General features: G+C 43.7%; 1 protein-coding gene across 4 annotated transcripts in view; it reads right to left on the bottom strand.

The window, feature by feature from the left end:
* cacna2d2a (calcium channel, voltage-dependent, alpha 2/delta subunit 2a) overlaps positions 1-19,201 on the bottom strand; it is a 602,032-nt gene that overhangs the window by 514,988 nt on the left and 67,843 nt on the right. For all 4 annotated transcript variants that reach the window (XM_052017908.1, XM_052017909.1, XM_052017910.1 and 1 more), the window contains exon 2: positions 17,614-17,695. In XM_052017908.1, the coding sequence (XP_051873868.1) occupies positions 17,614-17,695 (82 nt within the window). The remainder of the gene's footprint in view (positions 1-17,613; positions 17,696-19,201) is intronic.

Below are 19,201 nucleotides of genomic sequence, written 5' to 3'. Positions count from 1 at the left end.
AATTCAAGAGGGGGGAGAGAAGAGAAATGTAGTTGTAACTGGGGATAGTATAGTCAGGAGAATAGACATAATTCTCTGTTGCAAGGATCGAGGGTCCCAAACGCTGTGTTGCCTGCTTGGTACCCAGGTTTGGGACACCTCATCTGACCTGCAGAGGAATTTGGAATGGGAGGGAAACAATCCAGTTATTGTGTCCATGTGGGTACCAACGACGTAGGTAGAACAAGGAAAGAGGTTCTGCTGAGGGAATTTGAGCAATTAGGGAATAAATTAAAAAGCAGAACCAAAAAGGTAGTAATCTCTGGATTGCTACCTGAGCTACATGCAAATTGGCACAGGATCAATAAGATCAGAGAGTTAAATGCGTGGCTCAAAGATTGGTGTGGGAGAAGTGGGTTTGAATTCGTGGGTCATTGGCACCTGTATTGGGGAAGGAGGGAGCTGTTCTGATGGGATGGGCTCCACCTGAACCATGCTGGGACCAGGGTCCTGGTGAATTGCATGACTACGGCTGTGGATAGGGTTTTAAACTAAATAGTAGGTAGGTGGGTTCAATGGATTGGAAAAGCATGGATAAAGTAAAGGGAAGGAGAGTGCAGGAGAGGTTACTGAAGTCACCAGAATAAAGAATAAGACAAAAAGTTTAGAAAGGGATAAGAATTTAACTTCAGGCAATATGGAGACAAATTTGAGAAGAAGGGTGGTAAATACAGGACTGCAGGTGTTATATTTGAATACACGCAGTATATGAAGTAAGGTAGATGAGCTTATATCGCAGTTAGAAATTGGCAGGTATGACGTTGTGGGCATCACAGAGTCATGGCTGAAAGAAGATCACAGCTGGGAGCTAAACATCCAAGGATACACATCCTATTGAAAAGACAGGCAGGTGGGCAGAGGGGGTGGGGTGGCTCTGTTGGTAAAAAATGAAATCAAATCCTTAGCAGGAAGTGACATAGGATCAGAAGGTGTGGGTAGACTGAGGAAACTGTAAGGGTAAAAAGACTGATGGGAATTATATACAGGCCTCCGAATAGTAGCCAGGATGTGGGGGACAACTTACAGCAGGAGATAGAAAAGGCATGTAAAAGGGGCAATGTTATGGTGGTCATGGGGATTTCAATATGCAGGTAGATTGGGAAAATCAGGTTGGTACTGGATCCCAAGGAATTTGTAGAAATCTTACGAAATGATTTTTAAGAGCAGCTGGTGGTCGAGCCCACGAGGGAAAAGGCGTTTCTGGATTTGGTGTTGTGTAATGAACTAGATTTGATTAGGGATCTTAAGGTAAAGGAACTGTTAGGAGACAGTGATCATAGTATGATAGAATTCACCCTGCAGTTTGAGAGGGAGAAGTTAAATCTGATGTGTTGGTATTATAGTTGAGGAAAGGTAACTACAGAGGCATGAGAGAGGAGCTAGCCAAAGTTGATTGGAAGGGGACCCTAGCAGGGATGATGATAGAGCAGCAATGGCAGGAGCTTCTGGGAGTAATTCAGAAGACGAGGGATCAGTTCATCCCAAAAAAGAAGCATTCTAATGAGAGGATGAGGCAACTATGGCTGAAAAGGGAAGTCAAAGACAGCATAAAAGCAAAAGAGAGGGCATACAATCTTGCCAAAATTAGTGGGAAGCGATAGGATTGGGAAGCTTTTAAAAACCAACAGGAGGCAACTAAAAAAGCAATAAGGGGAGAAAAGATGAAATATGAAGGTAAGCTAGCCAATAATATAAAAGAGGATACCAAAAGTTTCTTCAATTAAAAAAAGAGTAAAAGAGGCAAGAGTGGACATTGGACCACTGGAAAATGAGGCTGGAGAGGTAGTAATGGGAAACAAAGAAATGGCAGATGAACTGAATAAGTATTTTGCATCAATCTTCACTGTGGAAGACACCAGCAACATGCCAGAAATTCAAGAGATTCAGGGGGCAGAAGTGAGTGTAGTCGCTATTACTAAGGAGAAGGTGCTTGGGAAGCTGAAAGGTCGGAAGGTGGATAAGTCATCTGGACCGGATGGACTACACCCCAGGGTTCTGAAAGAGGTAGCTGAAGAGATTGTAGAGGCATTAGTAGTGATCTTTCAATAATCACTAGATGCAAGAATGGTTCTGGAGGTCAGGAAAATCACAAATGTCACTCCATTCTTTAAGAAGGGAGGGAGGCAAAACACAGGAAGTTATTGGCCAGTTAGCCCGACTTCAGTGGTTGGTAAGATGTTAGATTCCATTATTAAGGATGAGGTTTTGAGGTACTTGGAAGCACATGATAAAATAGGCCGAAGTCAGCATGGTTGCCTTAAGAGGAAATCTTGCCTGACAAATCTGTTGGAATTCTTAGAGGAAGTAACGGGCAGGATAGATAAAGGAGATTCTGTAGGTGTTGTTTACTTGGATTTTCAGAAGGCCCTTGACAAAGTGCTGCACATGAGGCTGCTAAACAAGATAAGAGCCCATGGTATTACAGGAAAGGTACTAGCATGGACAGAAGATTGGTTGACTGGCAGAAGGCAAAGAGTGGGAATAAAGGGGGCCTTTTATGGTTGGCTGCCAGTGACTAGTGGTGTTCTGCAGGGGTCGGTGTTGGGTTCACTATTTTTCATGTTATATGCTAATGATCTGGATGATGGAATTGATAGCATTGTGGCCAAGTTTATGGATGGTACAAAGATATATGGAGGGGCAGGTAGTGTTGAGCAAGCAGGGAGTCTGCAGAAGGACTTGGACAGGTTGGGAGAGTGGGCAAAGAAGTGGCAGATGGAATACACTGTTGGAAAGTGTATGGTCCTGCACTTTGGTAGGAGGAATAAAAGTGTAGACTATTTTCTAAATGGGGAGCGAATTCTGAAATCGGAGGTGCAAAGGAACTTGGGAGTCATAGTGCAGGATTCCTTAAAGGTTAACTTGCAGGTTGAGTTGGTGGTAAGGAAGGCAAATGCAATGTTAGCATTAATTTTGAGAGGACTAGAATAAAAAGCAAGGATGCAATGCTGAGACTTTATAAGGCATTGGTCAGACCACATTTGGAGTATTGTGAGCAGTTTTGGGCCCCATATCTAAGGAAGGATGTGCTGGTGTTGGAGAGGGTCCAGAGAAGGTTGACAAGAATAATCCCAAGAATGAAAGTGTTAACGTATGAGGAGTGTTTGATGGCTCTGGGATCGTACTCACTAGAATTTAGAAGGATGAAGGAGGCGTCTCGTTGAAACCTACCGAATATTGAAAGTCCTGGATAGAGTGGATATGAAGAGGATGCTTCCAGTCGTGGGAGAGTATAGGACCAGAGGGCACAGCCTCAGAGTAAAAGGACATCCCTTTAGAACTGCTATGAGGAGGAATTTCTTTAGCCAGAGGCTAGTGAAACAATGGAATTCATTGCCACAGAGGGCTGTGGAGGCCAAGTCTTTGGGTATATTTAAAGTGGAGGTTGATAGTTTCTTGATTAGTAAGGGAGTCAAAGGTTACCGAGAGAAAGCAGGAGAATGGAGTTGAGAGGGAAAAATAAATCAGCCATGATCGAATGGCTGAGCAGACGCGATGGGCCGAATGGCCTAATTCTGCTCCTATGCCTTATGGTCAAACCATAGTGACACTGCCTGATTGAACCACCACCCAGCACAGAGACAGGGGCATTCTGATCAAACTATACCACATCTCACAGCGACAGACATAGTCTGGTCAACTAATGCCCAATACACAGAGGTATACAGTACATAGTCTGACTGAAGTACTGTACAACACGCTGTAACAGAAACAGTAATTGAACCTTTATCCATCACTGTGCATTGGGCACTGTGGAATGAAGCATTAGCTAATGTACAGTGATGTTCACTGTGTGACCAAACCACTCCATAAAACACAACAACATACACAGTCTGATTTAAACAACACACAGAAAGTGTTTTTTCAAGCACTGCCTGGTATTCACTAAAGAGACCATCTGATTGAACCTTTGCCCAGCATGCAGAGATGAACACATTGTGGTGGGACCATTCCTCAGCACAGAGCAACAGGTGCTATCTGTTCAAGTAATTCCCTAACATACTAGGTCAGACACCATCTGAATGAACCATTCCGCAACATACAGCAACAATGTGACCAAACCATTGCTCAACAGCATGCAAACTCAGCACCATCATCGCACATATGTAAATCCAGCTCCCAAAAATGTTTCCATACACAGCACTAGGAAAGCATTAAGTCACATACAGGGACTTCGAAAGCTCTTCTTGCAGTTGCCCTGGAGAATGTGAAACCTATCGCATCACATCCAGAGGATAATGCCCATTTACAAATATGATCATCAAACTCTCAAAGGACTAAATAATTACCCTAATCCTAAAAATATGGGTGGTCTAGGGTACTGAGTACTCTGCTAAACCATCTACCCAGTGCAGATTCTGAAGCTGGTCAGACACCAGCAGCGCCATCCCAGGGGCAGAGGTATCAAGCCGTTCTCCGAGACTGTTTCCTAAGCAATGTGACGATTTGTTTGAGTAACTGGTGTCAATGGTCTGATGCTCAATACAGATATTGATCAAGTACGGCGACTTCCCTCGCTCCAGGCCAGAATTAGGTTATTAATAACTTATACTGCTGTATTTACCAAGTGCTCCTATAAATTCTACTTTTAAGAGTACCGTCCTGAAAGATGCAATCTTCCAGTTTAATTTTATATTTTGGATAACATACAGTCTGTTCACAAACCTTGTTCATTGATTCCTGTTCCTCTCATCCACGACATGGGAGGAAGGAGAAAGAAGTTGGTTGGTGTTAACCCCTTCAGATTACAGTACAGCTTAGCAAGGTATGGAGACACACATTTTACTGGGTTATTTATTGAGGTTGGAAGGCTCTCCCTCTCATCCCTTCACCACTGTGGGCAATCTGCTGCACAAAATCAATTCAGTGGCCAGACCCATTCCATTCACTGCCAAAGAGATGTGGTGAAGCATCAGCCACCACTCAAGATCAATGGGCAGAGTTTCGCCTGATGAGAAGTCGGTATGGAAAAAGGCTTCTGTGCACTGATTCTGAGGAATACTTTTGTAGCAGAGTAATCCTGGTTATAAGCTATAACCTCATGGTGATGGCTGATTGATATTAAATTTATTTGTGCACAAGGCACATATAAAGTGATGTACACAAGGTTACAATTCAGCCAGTGCTGCAGGTGGCAATGTGAAATAGTTATGCAGAAGTAAAGAAAAATGGCACCGTCAGCCTTCAATAAAAAGTTAAACATGCAATGTCCTCTTGACCCCTCCAGCAAATGGAACAGTTTCTCTTTATCTACTCTGCCTATACCTTTCAAGATTTTAAATAACTCTATCAGGTCCCCTCCCCAACTCCTCTGCTCCATGGAAAACAACCCCAGCTTCTCCAGTCTATCCACAGAACTTATCCTGGAATTATTTTAGTAAATCTGTTCTGCACCCTCTCCAAAGCCTTCCCATCATTCCTAAAGTGTGGTGGCCAGACATGGGGCACAATACTTCAGTAGTAATTGAACCAGTGTTTTAAAAAGGTCCATTGTAACTTCCTTGCTTTTGTATTCCATGTCGTCATTTATAAACTTCAGGACCCCATATGACTTTTCAACAATTTCTCCACCTGCCCTGCAAATGCTAGTGAAATATCCACATTCCCAGAGCTGTGTGTTCCTGTACCCCTCCCAGAATTGTACCCTCCAGTTTATGATTCTTGTCATTCTCTTCTCCTTCTTGCTAGTGAAATGTAACTCTTTGCATTTCTCTGTATTAAAATTCATCTTGCCACCTATCTGCACATTCTAACAGGCTGCATATCCCACTTGGAATTCTATTCTCCCCGCAGTTTGGTATCAGCTGCAGCTTAATATATTATGAACAACTTCTCGGGTGCTCTGTTCCTTTTCACTTAACCAACTTTCTCCTCTTTGGCAGTCCTTCAGGGTCTCAATGCAGGTTCTAAAGACTTCCCACCCTCAGAGAATATTTTGCCTCATCTCCAGCTTAATGGGTGATCCCTTATTTTTAAACAGTGACTTCTATTTGTAGATACTCTTTACACATCCATCCTGTCAAGACCCTTCAGGATCTTGTATGTTTTAATCAAGTTACCTCTCGCTCTTCTAAATTCCCATGGATACAAGCTTATGTCTGTCCTCATAAGACAAACTGCCCATCCCTGCTATTAATTAATCCATACACTTTCTCTGATCTTCATGCACATTAACATTTCAAAATAAATAGACCAATACTGTGCACAGTTCTCCAGTGCCCTGTATAGCTAGGTTAACTTCTCTACTTTTAGATTCAGTCCCCCTAGCAATGAGCAGTACACTCTTGTTACCTTTCTGAGTTATTTCTGAGTTAATCTTTTGGAAGTCATGCACAAGGATGAGATCCCTCTGCATCTCAGAGCTCCATGATCACTCACTATTTATTATATTCTTTTATTCTTTTTCCAGCCAAAATAGATAATTTCTCATTTTTCCATATTATACTTCATTTTCCAGATTTTTGTCTGCTCACTTAATGTACCTGCATCTCTTTGCAGCCTTCTTATGTTTCCTTCAACTTACTTTCCTGCCTATATTTGTGTCATCAGCAAATTCAGCAAGCAACCAAGCATTGAGTGCTTTTGTGTAAATTGTGAAACGTTGAGGCTCCAGCACCAATCCCTGTGGCTGCCAAAGACCCATATATGCCCTCTCTGTTTCCTGATAGCCAGCCAATCCTTTATTCACAACGGTGTTACCTTCCACACCATGAGGATTTATTTTTCACAATAGCCTTTGATGCATCACCAAATCAAACACAGCCACCAGTTCCCCTTTATCCACAGTACACGCGACTTATTCAAAGAATTACAGCAAATTAATCAAACATGATTTTCCCTTTCATGAAATCATGTTGACTTTGCTTGATTACCTTGAAATTTTCTGAGGGCCATGCTACAACATCTTGAATAATTTCTGAAATTCAGCTCCATTGCTTATTTAAGATGAAGTCTCCAATAAAATCTGGATCCGAATGATACTAAAGAACCCAAACTTAACATCAGTGACCAGATTACTGGCAAGAGAGAGAGTGCTGAACAGCTGTTACCACATCTTCTGTCAACTTGCAGGCATCAATTAACTAGACTGGAATTAGAATTATAGAGTCATAAAGTTACATAGCACAGAAACAGGCCCTTTGGCCCAGCTCATCCATGCCTGCAGTTGTTTTAATTGTACCTGCCTCTACCACTTCCTCTGGCAGTTCAATGAAACATACCCACCACCGTCTGCGTGAAAAACTTGTCCCTCAAGTCCCCTTTAAATTTTTCCCCTCTCACCTTATATCTATGCCTTCTAGTTTTAGACTCCCCTACCCTGGGTGAAAGACCATGACCACTCACCCCATCTATGTCCCTCACGATTTCATAACTTCTATAAGGTCACCGCTCAGCCTCCTACACTCTGGGAAAACCAGCCCCAGCCTATACAGTTTCTCCTTATAACTCAAGCCCTCTGGTCTCAGTAACATCCTTGTGAATCTTTTCTGTACCCTTCCCAGATTAATGACATCCTTCCCACAGCTCAGTGACCAGAAATGCACACAATACTCCAAGTGTGGTCTCACCAACTTCCTGCACAGCTGTAACGTGATGTCCCAACGCTTGTACTCAATGCCCTGACTGGTGAAAGCAAAGGTGCCAAATGCCGCCTTCACCATCCTGTCTACCTGTGTCATGGCTTTCAGAGAACCATGTACTTGGTATCTCTGTTCCACATCACTCTCCAGGGCCCTGCTATTTAGTGTGCAAGTTCTGCCCTGGTTTAACTTCAAAATGCAACACCTCACACTTATCCGAGTTAAATTCCATCTGCAATTCCTTGGCCCTCTTTCCTAGTTGATCTAGATCCTGCTTCTTCTTCACTCTCCACTACACCATTAATTGCTCTGCTTTTCATGACCAAGACCCACTTGTGAAATTAGGTTTTTTAGGTTGGTTTCAGTGTTGTAGCCCTGTTATAACAGTGTTGTAACAGTCATGATGGCACTACTTGGGTAGAGGTGCAGCTATTTCTAAGCACAAGCCTTGAGCACTAGAGCAGGAAAAATCTTTGCTGGACCAACACACACAAAATGCTGGAGGAATTCAACAGGTCAGGCAGCATCTATAGAGGGAAATAAACAGTCAACATTTCGGGTCAAGACCCTTTGTCAAGACTGGAAATGAAGAGGGCAGAAGCCAAGATAGAAAGGTTGGGGGAGGGGGAGGGCACAAACTGGCAGGTGATAAGTGAGTTCAGGTGAGAGGGGGAAGGTAGGTGGGTGGGGGGGAGGGGGGGTGAAAGGGTATGATGTGAGAAGCTGGAAGAGGCAAAGGGCTAGAGAAGGAGTCCAATAGGAGAGGACAGTAGACCATGGAATAAAGGGAAGGAGGTGGGAAACCAAAGGGCGTGGTGGGCAGGTCATGAGGGCAGGGGAGGGGAAAGAAAAGGGGTGAGTGGCCACAGGAATGAGGGAAAACAAAGGGGGGATGAGAAAAAGGGAAAGCCAAGGGGAGGGGTTGCCAGAAGTTAGAGGGATCGATGTTGATGCCGTCAGATTGGTGACTACCAAGGCAGAATATGAGGTTTTGCTCCTCCAACCTGTCTGGCCTCAACAAGGCTGTAGGGGAAGCTGAAGATACACATATCAGTATGGGAATGAGAAGTAGAATTGGTGGCTGGCCACTAGGAGATCCTTGCTGTTGCAGTGCATGGAGTGAAGGTGCTCGACAAAGCCATCACCCAATCTGCATCAGGTTTCACTGATGTAGAGGGGGCTGCCCCAGGAGCAGCAGATGCAACAAAATGACACCCTCAGATTCACAGGTGAAGCGATGCCTCAGCTGAGATCTTTACTGGGTTTAGTTTTCTCAGTCATTTCTTCACTATTAAGCAGTAAATTGAAAGACTGGTTCTTCAAAGGCAAGGAACACAGGTGGAGGCCAAGATGGATTGTCCACTCAGCATTTTTGGCTGAAGGTGGTTGCAAACACTTCAGCCTTGTCTTTGGCATGGGTGCAGGGATCCACTATTGTTCAGGATGGGGATTTCTTGGACCATCTGTTTGGCCCTGCCAGTTAAGTGGCAGGACTGCAGAGTTTTGGCCTAACCCACCGAACACAGAACACTACAGCACAGGAACTGACCCTTCTGCTCACCATGCCAAACATGATGCCAGTATAACTAATCCCAACTGCCTACACATGGTCTATATCCCTCTATTCCCTGCCTGTTCATGTACCTGTCTCTCAAACTTTGCTATCGTATCTGCTTCTACCACCTCTCCTGGCAGTGCATCCAGGCACCAGCTACTCTGTGTTTAAAAAAACTTGCCCCTCACATCTCCCTTAAACTTTCCCCCTCTCACCTTAAAACTATGCCCCTAGTATTTGACATTTCCACCCTGGGAAAAAGACTCTAACTGTCTACTCTATCTATGCCTCTCATAATTTCATATACTTCACTCAGGTCGCTCCTCAGCCTCTGAAGCTCCAGAGAAGACAATCCAAGTTTATCCAATCTGATAGTTAATACTCTCTAATCCAGGCAGCATCCTGGTGAACCTCTTCTGCACTCTCTCCAAGGTTTCCACTTCCTGTATTGAGGTGACCAGAACTGTACACAATACTCCAAGTGTGGCCTAAACAAAGTTTAATTCAGCTGAAACATGACTTCCTGATGTATCTTCATCAGGTTAGCTCCTCGTGTTTATCCACAGCTGCTACTGATCCTGCCACACTCTTCTTCACTATTCCTTGAGCCATGAGTGCCACAGTACAAAGAGGGATGTGTTAAATAAAATTCTGCAGCTGTTGACACCCTGCTGTGCCTCATGGCTGTGCTGGAATGGATCTGTTGCCAAATGCCCCCATTCTGCACTCACCAAGGTAGAGGGTGTCCATAGTCTGAGGACTTCATAAAAGCTCTGAGGTGGTCATTCCCACCAAGATAGCCATAGATAGATCCATCTACTACAGATAGGCTGCTGAGGTTGAGGTCAAATAGATTTTTCCTGTCTCTGGTTCTCTCACCACCTGCCTCAGCCCAAGTCATAGAAGCATAGAAGTTTATGGTACAGAAAGGAGGCCATTTGACCTATCATGTCCATATCAATCAAAAAAAAGGAGGTATTTCTGCTCATTCCTTCAACCCTTGCACTGTTTCCCTGTCAGTGTGGGGTTTGCACTTTCTCCTGAGTACATGGGTTTCTCTTGGGTGCTCCAGGTTCCTCACACATGCTAAGAACATCCTGGTTGATAGATTAATTAGCTTCTGCAAATTCCCTCTACTGTAGGTAGATGGTTGAAAAATTGGGGGTGGGGCAATTAGAATGCAAAAGGAAAAATGGAATTAGTATGGATGGGTGTTTGATGGTTGTCATGTGCACAGTGGGCAAAAGGGCCTGTTTCCATATTACATTATAAACATAACTCTCTGTAACAATAAGTGGGGTCAACTTATTACAAAATAGACTGCCACATTTAAGTTTAATGACATTCTTCTCTTGTTAAAATGTATGGCAGCATTCAATGAAAGATATCCTTTTGATTAGATTGCGCTGCAATATGAACTGTTCACATTACAACAGTTATCAGTAACTGGTCTATGTCCAAATGCCATTGAAATGGCTGCCCAAATCAAGGACAAATGGACATGGGCAATAAATGCAGGCCTTATCAGTGAAGTCCAGATCCCCACAATGAACAAATTAAAATAAGAAGCACCTGGAAGGTTCCCCCAACCATGGGAACACAGGAAAGTGGCAATGATAAATATATTTTAAGTTTACTGTTCTGTCAATATTCCCCAGTTACTGCAGAATGAGCCCTGAGGAAGGTCTTAACATAAGAACATAAGAAACAGGAGCAGGAATACACCATCTGGCCCATTGAGCCTGCTCCGCCATTCAATAAGATCATGGCTGATCTGGCCGTGGACTCAGATCCACCTGCCTGCTTTTTCCCCATAACCCTTAATTCTCCTCCTATGCAAAAATCTATCTGTCTCTTAAATATATTTAATGAGGTGGCCACTACTGCTTCCCTGGGCAGAGAATTCCACAGATTCACTACTCTCTGGGAAAAACAGTTTCTCCTCCACTCCATCCTAAATCTATTCCCCCGAATCTTGAGGCTACATCCCCGAGTTCTCGTCTCACCTACCAGTGGAAACGACCTTCCTGCCTCTATATTCCTTTCATAATTTTATATGTTTCGATAAGATCCCCTCTCATTCTTCTGAATTCCAGCAAGTATAGTTCCAGGCCACTCAATTTCTCCTCGTAGGCTAACCCCTTCATCTCTGGAATCAACCTGGTGAACCTCCTCTGCACCACCTCCAAAGCCAGTATATCTTTCCTCAAGTAATGAGACCAGAAATGCACTCAGTACTCCAGGTGCGGCCTCACCAGTACCCTGTACAGTTGCAGCATAACCTCCCTGCTCTTTAATTCAATCCATCTAGCAATGAAGGCCAACATTCCATTTGCCGCCTTGATAACCTGTTGCACCTGCAAACCAACCTTTTATGAATAATGCACAAGCACTGTCAAGTCGCTCTGCACAACAGCATGCTGCGATCTTTCACCATTTAAGTAATAATCTGATCTTTTTGATTTTTCCTTCCAAAGCGGATGACCTCGTATTTACCAACATTGTACTCCACTCACTTAACCTATCTATATCTCTCTGCAGACTTTCTGCATCCTCTGCACAATTTGCTTTTCCACTCAATTTAGTGTCATCAGCAAACTTAGATTTGCTACACTCGGTTCCCTCTTCCAAATTGTTAGTGTATATTGTGAACAGTTGTGGACCCCTGCGGCACCCCACTCACCACTGATTGCTAACCAGAGAAACACCTATTTATCCCAACTCTCTGACTTCTATTGGTTAACCAATCCTCTATCCATGCCTATACGTTACCCTCAACTCCATGCGTCCTTATCTTATGGATAAGTCTTCTATGCAGCACTTATTGAACACCTTCTGAAACCCAAGTATACATCTACCTGTTCCCCTTTGTCCCTGCGCTCATTTATATCCTCAAAGAACTCCAGTAAGTTTGTCAAACAGGACCTACCCTTCCTGAATCCATGCTGCATCTGCCTGATGGAACCACTTCTGTCCAGATGTCTCGCTATTTCTTCCTTAATGATAGCTTCAAGCATTCTCCTGACCACAGACATTAAGCTAACTGGCCTATAATTATCTGCCATTTGCCTACATCCTTTTTTAAACAGTGGCTTGATATTTGCTATCTTCTAATCTGCTGGGACCTGCCCAGTGTCCAGAGAGTTTTGGTAAATTATCAAAAACACCTCTACTATAACTTCTGCCATTTCTTTCAGTACCCTGGGATGCATCCCATCAGGACCAGGGGACTTATCTACCTTTAGGCCCACTGGTTTGCTCATCACTACCTCTTTAGTGACAGCAATTGTATCGAGGTCCTCACCTCCCATCGCATCCATAACAGCTCTCTTTGGCATGTTAGATGTGCTCTCCATTGTGAAGACTGACACAAAATAGTCACTCAAGGCCTCGGCCATTTCCACATTACCCAATATTAATTCCCCCTTCTCATCTTCCAAGGGACCTACATTCATTTTAGCCACCCTTTTCCACTTTATATAATTATAAAAACTTTTACTGTCTGTTTTTACATTTTATGCTAGTTTACTTTCATACTCTATCTTCCCTTCCCTTTCCTTATTGCCTGCTTAGTGGTTGCTTTTTAAAGCTTTCCAAATCTTCCAGTTTCTCAGTGCTCTTGGCGACTTTGTATGCATGAACTTTTAGCTTGATGCCTTCTTTTATTTCCTTAGTTATCCAAGGATGGCTCTCCCCACCCTCACTGTCCTTGCTTTTAACTGGAATATACTTTTGTTGAGCACCGTGAGAAATCTTTGAAAGTCTTCCACTGTTCCTCAACTGTCCCACAATATAGCCTGTGTTTCCAGCCTACACTAGCCAACTCCTCCCTCATCCTGTTGTAGTCTCCCTTGTTTAAGCATAATACACTGGGTTTTAGATTGAACTATTGCACCCTCCATTTGTAAGAGAAATTCAATCATACTAATGATCACCTTTTCCAAGAGGATCCCTAACCACAAGATCCTTAATTTTACCTGTCTCATTGCACAGGACCAGATCTAAAATAGCAATTTCCCTTGTAGGTTCACTAACATGCTGTTTAAGGAAGCTATCATGGATGCATTCTATGAAGTCCTTCGCAAGACTGCCTCGACCAACTTGATTCACCCAATCTATGTGGAAGTTAAAGTCCCCCATGACAACTGCCATTCTATTCTCACATGCATCAAATATTTCTTGGTTTATTGCCTGTGCAACTGTAATGTTATTATTCGGTGGTCTATAGACAACTCCCGCCAGTGATTTTTTTCCTTTACTATTCCTAATCTCTACCCATCTCTAATCCCAACATTCTGCTATATCTCTCACTATCCCCCGATCTCATTCTTAATTAAGAGTGCTATCCCACCTCCCTTATCTTCTTGCCTATCCTTCCACATTACCTGATATACTTGGATATTTAATTCCCACCCATCACCCTGCAACCACATTTCTGTAATGGCCACTAAATTATACCCCTTTGTACTGATTTGTGCCACAAGTTCACTGACTACTGCAGACGTTCAGATGAATGCCCTTACACTCATTGTCTTTTCAGAATCTAGTAACCTTTGTGTCCTTTACATTTGACTTTTCTGTACACTCTTACTTTTCCTCTTTTCTAACTTTTGCTCTGGTCTCTGCTTTGCTTCCCTCTGTCTTTCTGCATGGATTCCCATTCTCCTGCCATATTGGTTTAAACCCTCCCCAACAGCACTACCAAACAATCCCCCTAGGACATTGATCCCAGTCCTGGCCAGGTGTACACTGTCTAGTTTGTACTGGTCCCACCTCCCCCAGAATTGGTTCCAATGCCGCAGGAATCTGAAGCATTGACATTAAGTCTTGGCATTAATGCCTGACTACTAACCATTGCTCATAAGCTACTTCTGCATAAAATATTTCCACAAATCAGCATTAAAATTCCTCTCAATTCACAAGCCATGATCTTGCTCTTGTGTTCCTAAGAGGAGACGGAACTGCTGTTCTGTGACTCCACAAGAATCAGATGGCAAACAGCTGGAAGGCTGGGCTGCTGTGGTGTGTCACCATGGATATGTGAACCTTCTCACTGACACCCACACGAGCAGTGATCTGGATCCAGAGTTAGAACATGATCCAGGGAACTGGAAGACTGACAGATGATCTAATTAATTAGTTTAAGTAGTTCTCACTTGATGTAGTTGTGAACCACAGCATCTCTTGCTTCCCGCTGTTGTGCATCTGTCACACTGTTCTCACCAAGTTGGTATTTTCGTTAATCGTTTGCTCATTGGCTTTACCTCTTACCCCTGCAATACAGTGGGAGAAGAAGAGAGAGGAGGTGGGATAATTTTCCTAAGATTCTGGATGACAGGCATTTGCAGCATATTTGCTTCCTTTCTTCTGATGGTGCTGACTTACTCCTTGGGGATTCTCTTTAAGGATGTGGATATCAATGGTAACATGTTTTCCTGGCATCTCCACAATGATTACCACAAATGGACAGCACTGGTCTGGTAAGTGAACCCTATAACACCAAGGACACAGTGGTGCAGTTGTAGAGCTGCTGCCTCGCAGCTCCAGAGACCCTGGTTCAATCCTGACCTCAGGTGAGGTCTGTGTGGAGTCTGCATGTTCTCCTTATGACCTTGTGGGTTTCCAATTTCCTCCCACATCCCAAAGACAGGCTGATTGGTTGGTTAATTGGCTGCTGTAGGTGAGTGGTAGATCTGGGGGAAGTTAATGGGAGTGTGGGAACCACTAATGTAGGATTAGTGTAAACAGGTGGTTGATGGTTAGCTTGCTCAGTGGGCTGAAGGGCCATTGAAAGTCCATGACTCTATTCCTAGCTGAGACCCTTGAAAGTCCACTTCAGACCCTGGTTAAAAGTGAACTGTGTTACTGGGGATCTGGAATCACATACATTCTGGACCAGATCACAACAGATCAAGTTAACAGATTTCCTTCCCTGAAGCACATTAGCGAACCAGCAAGCCAGTAGATTTATAGTCTTCATTACTGGTGTAACCCGCTTACTCTGTTTTTAACCAACTGTAATTTACTCTGTCGGCATGCAGTCTTATAGGCCCTGGATTACTAATCAAGTCACATCATCATTACGACACTTCCATGTTTCCATATTTCCAGTGGGTAAGCAACGAGGAGTAGGAACCCTTTCTTTACAGTCACTGAGGCCAGCTGAAGAGTCACAAAGTTGAGACAATTAAGTCAAAGTACCGGGACTGAACTGGCATCAGCTTCTGGCTGACTTTACCAGCTGGACTGTTAAGAGAATGAACTGGCGGGCTCTACAGTGATGGCAAAAGACTCCAAACTTGTCATCACAACATGACTTTAATGGAGTAAAGTGCCCAAGTCACTTCACTGCAAGGCAAACAGACAAAAGCTGACAACAAGACACAGGAGGAAACATTGGGTCAAAGAATTAAAAGAGCTGAAGATGTGGTCATTGCAAACACAGTGAAAAAGATAAAAATTATTTTAATTGAGCAGTAGCATCACAAAACCTGCAATTCAAAAGCCTCACAGGAAGCAAATGCAGTAGTAAATCTTGTAGAGAGATTCAGTCCAGCCTCCATTACCAACCCACACTTCTGGGGACAATGTGGACTGGAGGGGAGTCAGCTAAGAACTCCTGCTCCTGACTTCAATCCTTTGGGTCCCATTTATCGGCATCACCCAAGAGCATCAGACAGGCCCCAAGTGTTCCACAGCCAGTTGGCCTGAACCCTGAACTCTACAGCCACCCACGTACAACAGGCAGCCAGCTGGTGCCTGTGTAACTGTAAACCAGCTTAAAGAAGGGAACTCAAGAGTATTTATAAAAGGAAGACCCACTCTTATATTGTGCCTTTCATGACTTTGTGATATTCCTGTTACACCCAATGATATTCCTATTACAGTCACTGTTGTAGTATATGAGGTGCAACAGCCAATTTGCACACAGTAAGATCATATCAGCAGTAGGGTGACAATTCCTTATCCAGCAAGCCACAAATTGCTTCCAACAACAATGACACTGAAGCTGTGGGGCGTGCTGGCAAATAGGATTGGTATAGGATTGTGGGCCAAAGGAAACAGAGACCCCACGCTCCAACTCCCCAGCCTTGCTTCTCTCTAGTTCTATAATCATCCACCAACCCAATGACTCAGTGAAATAACCGCACTCCTCCAATTCTGGTCTCTTTAACTGCTCTGCCATTGGTGGCCGTGCCTGCAGCTGCAAGACCCTATGCTCTGGAATTAACTCCCTAAACCCCTCTCCTTTCTTTGGCACACTTTAAGCCTATATCTTTGACCAGTGTTGGTCACCTGCCTTTACAGCTCTGTTGGCCAATGTAAATCAAAAGGTAAGGAAGTTACAGTCAACTGGATACCTCTGATGGTGTTTGGGCAGCAGAGTTCGAGTGATCTGGGGAGAGTGACCACAGCAATATTCCATGACAAAGACATGGATGAGGGTTGCCATAACAAATAAGCTGAGGCAGGGGCAGAGTTTGGTGTTACAAATCATACAACCAGTCCACAATGCTAACCAGTCACGCCAATAACTCAATTCACAGCAGTTAATGTGCCAGCGTGCATGTCTTCATTTGTATCATTCCAGCCAATCCACAGCAATTGACATACCAAATAATACACAGTACTTGACATGCACAAAGCAAGGACGGACTTGTATCGTTATAGTGCCCTTCACGAGTTCAGGACACATCAAAGAGCTTTACAAGTACTTCCAAGGAGTAATCACTGCTGCAATCCAGAAAATAACCAGCATCTGGCAGACCACCCAGCTCTAAATTATTGATGTGCCAGCATATACCATGAAAGGAAGTGGGTGTTCCAAAGAGCTTTCAGACAAAATACCTTTGAACTCTAGTCAGTGTTGTAATACATGAAAGACAGTCAGTGAACACACAGTATTTGACACATCAACCACCACAACATACCCGACATCCAAGGTAATGCACCAATTATATCAAAGCATGTGTTTTTTAGTGTGTGCTGGTTGCTTGGCTACTTAAGGTGCTGATTGTCTGGTTGGTTCTCCATATTGGCTGTTGGGTTAGGCACTGTGTATTTCCTACACTATATCAATGAACTCAGTTCAAAAGTGTTATACAGCTCACGCCCTAAAATTGAGAAAGATGCTTTGGAAATGCAAGTTTTTTTCTTGTGTTATTTGGCATGTTGGTAGCTGTAGGAAAGATACAAGCCTTGACATACAGCCAATACACAGTACCTGCCATGCAAATTAAGTAACAGCACCTGAAGTGCTCACCAAAACATTACCTGACATACCACACAGATGAAACAACAAAAGGCATATTGACAAGGCATGACCTTGGAAAATCCTAGAGAACTCTCTAGTCAATAAAGTACTTAGGAAGTGAAGGCACTGTTAAGTTTTGGGAATGACACGCCAGCCAACACAAGTGATAAATATAGAGCACATACCGTTTTGAGCTGCTGAATCCCGCTGACTTGTCGGACTACTCGGTCCAGTTCTTGTTCAATCCTCCCTGCCCAGTACTGAATCCTAAGCACAAGGAAAAAATAGAAAGTTGTAATAGCAAAGAAATTAATTATGCAAAGCCTTATCATCTAACAATGCAAGAATCTCTCAGTTCTTCACTGGAAAATCTACAAAGTTTGACATTTTAAAAGTTGAGGATCATACTCTGTGATTCTCAACTTCATCATTCATCATTCAACTACTCCATCATACAGCAACTCACCTCAACAAGCACATGTAAGGATTTCAGTACTATTTGTTTCCATTTCCATTGAGGAATTCATACAAAGAGTTCCTGTTTATCTCCAAAAGTGCACACACTATCAACAGGGGCACACCAAGCCCAGAGGAACTGAGGTCCAGGTTCAGATTCAGATTAGTTTATTATCATATATTATCAGGGTGCAATAAAATTCCTTGCTCATGTGAAGCTCACAGAGTAGACGGTATACATGGTAATGATAAATACAGTGAAGAGCGCAAAACAGAATGGTGCCTAGTAGTGCAAACTGAAGTAGTGCAAAAAGAAGCGCTGAAGTGACTATAACCGAATAACCGAGAGAGGTAGAGTTAAGAGTCTGAGAATGTGACAGCACCACAAGGAAGGCGGTGTGAAAGAGATGGGGAAGAAGCTGTTCTTGGGTCTGGTTGTCTGGGCTTTAAAACTCCTGTACCTTCTCCCAGAAGGAAGAGAGAAAACAGAATGGCCAGGGTGGCAGGCATCCTTGACAATACTGTTAGCCTTCCTGATGCAACGCACCATGAAGATAGACTGGATGGAAGGAAGTGACGAGCCTGCGATGGACTGGGCAGTGTTTACCACTCTCTGAAGGTTCCATCGGTCCAGAGCAGAGCAGTTGCCAGACGAGGCTGAGATGCAACCCATCAGGATACTTTCTACAGCACATCTGCGAAAGTTCAAGAGAATCCTCATGGACAAGCCGAATCTTCTCAAGATGCCTAAGAAATTACACATGCTGATGTGCCTTCTTGATCATTGCATCAGTATCGAGGGACCAAGAGAGATTGCTGGTGATATGAATGCAAAGGAACTTGAAGCTGTCAAATTCACCAGCCTGCCCCACTCCCAGCTTAGGTCAACAACCAACTCTTTCATCTTGCTGGCGTTAAGAGCTGGGTTGTTGTTCTGTAGGTTGCTGTATCTGGCCACACAGTCATGGGTATACAGTGAGTGGAGAAGGGGCCTGAGCACACATCCCTGGGGAGCATCAGTGCTGAGCATCAGGATGGATGAAATGTTATGACCAATTCTAACCAACTGCCAATCAGAAAGTCCAGAAGCCAGTTGCAGGTGTGGGCCGCAAGGGCAAGGCCCAAGGCACAACCCAAGGATTAGGAAGACAGGTGCACCTCAAGGATGCATGCTTAGCCCACTGCAGTACTCTCTCTACACTCATGACTGTATGGTTAAGCACAGCTCAAACGCCATTTATAAATTCGCCAATAACATCACTGTTGTTGGCAGGATCTCAGATGGCGATGAGGAGGCGTACAGGAGTGAGATAGATC

This window comes from Pristis pectinata, chromosome 6, assembly GCF_009764475.1.
Source record: "Pristis pectinata isolate sPriPec2 chromosome 6, sPriPec2.1.pri, whole genome shotgun sequence".
NCBI classification, from domain to species: Eukaryota; Metazoa; Chordata; class Chondrichthyes; order Rhinopristiformes; family Pristidae; genus Pristis; species Pristis pectinata.
The sequence above is the reverse complement of the archived record's forward strand: the minus strand, read 5'-3'. Positions and strand labels throughout refer to the sequence as shown.